The 3,944-nt window shown below is 37.3% G+C and overlaps 1 protein-coding gene across 1 annotated transcript; it reads left to right on the top strand.

The window, feature by feature from the left end:
* The first annotated feature begins 368 nt into the window (after positions 1–368).
* LOC128982446 (uncharacterized protein DDB_G0271670-like) lies at positions 369–3,578 on the top strand. The gene is made up of 2 exons (XM_054401406.1): positions 369–423; positions 2,197–3,578. The coding sequence occupies exon 2, from the start codon at positions 2,211–2,213 to the stop codon at positions 3,576–3,578; it is 1,368 nt and encodes a 455-aa protein (XP_054257381.1). The 5' UTR covers positions 369–423; positions 2,197–2,210.
* Positions 3,579–3,944: the final 366 nt, after the last annotated feature.

Below are 3,944 nucleotides of genomic sequence, written 5' to 3'. Positions count from 1 at the left end.
GGTAATTATTTGAAAAATCTTAGTTTACGCATAGTTCAGATGGTTTCTATCTCTTTGTAATCTTTCCTTAAAAAATACATGTACAACTAAATATATTTTAGTTAATAGTATTTATATTAAATTATTCTTTGTTCTTTTATCTCAAATTGCTTTCTCACGTACATGAATTGTTTCACTTTTTGTTATGCTCTTAAATTATAATATTAATCAAGGTACTTCTCATAGTCAGTTGCTGACTTTATTAAAATATAGCTCGATTAAATTGGTTGTTTTTTATACGATTTTCTTAACATATGATTTGTTCTTCTCAAAATAAACATATAAAATGGTTCTAATACTTAATTGCTTAATGTGTTTTTTTTTCTTCTAGAGTTAACTAACGCAGCTTTACTTGAAACACGGAGTATTCCTGATTTACTACAGGTAATTATTTGAAAAATCTTAGTTTACGCATAGTTCAGATGGTTTCTATCTCTTTGTAATCTTTCCTTAAAAAATACATGTACAACTAAATATATTTTAGTTAATAGTATTTGTAAAATGCTACGATTGTTATGTGTTTATTTTACTTAGCTCGGTTAATAATTTAATTTACTTCATATCTCGTTCTTATTGTTTCTTGTATTATTGAACATTCTTAAGCCAAAAAATATATTTTAAATTGTAATTTGCATCTCCATAAGTATTATAAAATCACGTATCTTGTTTTGGATTATTAAAACGGCTATTCCGCTATCTTTCAAATAATATTAATATCAAAATAAATATTAATAATTAATGGCTGCTCTTGCTAGTCCCCCACTACACCTCATATCCTTTGATTGGGTGGGTAGACCACGCCTCCAGCAAGCCCCGTCCCCACTACGCTACCTGTCCTGTGATTGGCTGAGTAGACCACGCCTCCACTTAGTCCAACCCCCCACCAGAGCGCACAAAACTAGTTGAATCTCTTTCAAACCTCACTACATCTTGTGTACTCGCACGGTACACATCATGTTCTGTCTCCTTTCAAACCCTTGTCTATCTAGGGTTTGAATGAATCTTTATCATGCGACAGTGGTCAAACCAAGTTGCATTTCTATCCATCCTTTACATACAACAGTGGTCAAACCAAGTTGTATTTAAATCCTTCCTGAACATGCGACAGTGGTCAAACCAAGTTGCATTTCTATCCATCCTTTACATACAACAGTGGTCAAACCAAGTTGTATTTAAATCCTTCCTGAACATGCGACAGTGGTCAAACCAAGTTGCATTTCTATCCATCCTTTACATACAACAGTGGTCAAACCAAGTTGTATTTAAATCCTTCCTGAACATGCGACAGTGGTCAAACCAAGTTGCATTTCTATCCATCCTTTACATACAACAGTGGTCAAACCAAGTTGTATTTAAATCCTTCCTGAACATGCGACAGTGGTCAAACCAAGTTGCATTTCTATCCATCCTTTACATACAACAGTGGTCAAACCAAGTTGTATTTAAATCCTTCCTGAACATGCGACAGTGGTCAAACCAAGTTGCATTTCTATCCATCCTTTACATACAACAGTGGTCAAACCAAGTTGTATTTAAATCCTTCCTGAACATGCGACAGTGGTCAAACCAAGTTGCATTTCTATCCATCCTTTACATACAACAGTGGTCAAACCAAGTTGTATTTAAATCCTTCCTGAACATGCGACAGTGGTCAAACCAAGTTGCATTTCTATCCATCCTTTACATACAACAGTGGTCAAACCAAGTTGTATTTAAATCCTTCCTGAACATGCGACAGTGGTCAAACCAAGTCCCATTTCTACCCTTCCTTAACATACAGCAATGGTAAACCCAAGCTGCTCCTTTCAAGCCCTTGCCTATGTTATATGTCTAAAAGTTCTTCATGCATGTACTGTTTAGTCTTTCTTGCTAGATAATTTGCTTTAGTAGTTGTGACTTGGTGTTAGTGGTTTGAATCTTTGCATGTTTTTTTTAAATAACTAATGACCTTGACCTACTTGTATTATTGGTTGTTTGAAACTTTATCTTTAAAATAGTTTCTCTGCCCACATGCAACTCCTCCTTTTAGATGTACTTATTCCCCCACCTCTTTACCACACTCAAATCTTCCCCCACTCTGTCTATCTATATCCCCCACCACTTAGGGTGGGTATAAATGAGAGAGCATATTGGTTAATAACATCATTCTGTTGCCAGCCTGCAGAAAAGCCATGGACCCCTGCTTAAGAAAGACTACCAAGCCAATGAAGCCAGTGGCAGGCATGAAGAGATCTAAACTTCAGGAGGCGTTGACTGGAGGTGTTAAGAAGATGAAATCATCAACTCCTTCTGAAACCCTGGTCAACAAGACTCTGTCGCAGCCGGGATCCTCTTCATCTGCCGCCAAGACTCTTTCGCAGCCAGGCAAGACTCTGTCGCAGCCGGGATCCTCTTCATCTGCTTTGTCTGACGATGCAAAGAAAACAACTACAATATCAACTCAATCTTCCCTTGCCGCCAAGACTCTTTCGCAGCCAGGATCTTCTTCTGCTTTGTTTGAAGATAGATTGAAGAAACCTTCTTCTGGTAACACTTCGTCGAAGAAACGGTCTGATTCATCGTCTTCCTCTTCTTCTTCTTCGTCATCATCTTCCTCGTCTTCTTCATCGTCCTCGTCCTCTTCTTCTACGTCATCGCCCAAAAATCAAACAATTAAGTCCCCTCTATCCATGCTTCTCTCTCCCATAATTCTCTCCTTGCTATCTCCTATTAAATCTCCAGAAAAGCCATCCACTCCCAAACGTAAGCCATCTCCAAAACCTCAACCACATAGCCTAACTCTTCCTAATTTAAATTCCTCCTCGAACCAAATGCCTGACATAGATTCTCCTGAAATTACCATTCCAAACCCCCCACCCAAATCCCTCCCTGCTGCACCCACCGTTGTTAGAAAACTCTTTACTAAAACTGAATCCTCAAAAGAATCCCTTCCCCCCCATTCAAACCCTTCTGAAAAATTGGTAAAACTCATGGCCAAAAGACGAGCTGCATTTAAGCCCAAGCCACAATGTTCTTATATTTTCCAAAAAGGGGTGAAAAAAGGTGAGCGTTGTGAAAAGTCCTGCTTTTCTGATGCTAATGTGTGCAGCCTCCACACTAAGGGGAAAAGCAGGATGGTACCCACTCAACCTAAAATTATTAGCAGCAAACCTGTCGCTACCAATCCTCAGTCATTTGAAAGACCATCAATAATCGTCAAAAGCCAGGCTCAGGAAAAATCTTGTACATCTGATCCAACACCGAGCACCTCACGTGTTGTTGTGATAGACAAGATTTTGCCTAGCCAACCACGAACGTCAGGCTTTGCTCGACCCTGTCGTCCACCACAAATTCAAGCTAAAAAAACCAGAATTGATAGGCTACCCAAAAATCGTAAATTCGAAATTCTTTTGATGACACCAAACGGTGAAGTCATTTTAAGAGAAGGAAATGACAGGTTCCGACTTAAATTACCCAGAGGCATGACCATCCCGAATACAACCCACCGATACTACATAATTCGTGATCGGTCTTCGGGATGGGCATCTGTAACATTATAAATTGGTTTAGTTTCAAATTGATCTTAATTATCCTCTAAATTCTCCTTTAGTATGCAAAAATTGGGAACGCATTTGTTATAGCCTAACAAATGCGTTCCCAATTTTTGCATTTAAAGAGTGACCTTGAGATTTTAGAAATAGATTATTTTAATCAGAGATTTCCATCTAATTTATTCATAAAACATTAGAAACAAATTTGTTATATCCTAACAATGTGTTCGCAAAGTTTCATGTATAATATTTTGATAAAGTTATTTTAGAAAACATATTGATTGTTCAAGTTGTCCAATATTACATCAACATTTTTCTATATTGTAAAATTAACTATTCTAAGGACATTTAAAAGATATATTATGTTTATCTCGT

Source organism: Macrosteles quadrilineatus, unplaced genomic scaffold (genome assembly GCF_028750875.1).
Source record: "Macrosteles quadrilineatus isolate MER2022 unplaced genomic scaffold, UCM_ALF_1.0 Scaffold_343__1_contigs__length_92190, whole genome shotgun sequence".
Classification (NCBI taxonomy): Eukaryota; Metazoa; Arthropoda; class Insecta; order Hemiptera; family Cicadellidae; genus Macrosteles; species Macrosteles quadrilineatus.
This window is presented reverse-complemented; position numbering and strand designations above follow the sequence as displayed.

Excerpts from the sequence above, each read along its gene's own strand:
- LOC128982446 (XM_054401406.1), top strand. The coding sequence starts at position 2,211 with ATGGACCCCTGCTTAAGAAAGACTACCAAGCCAATGAAGCCAGTGGCA.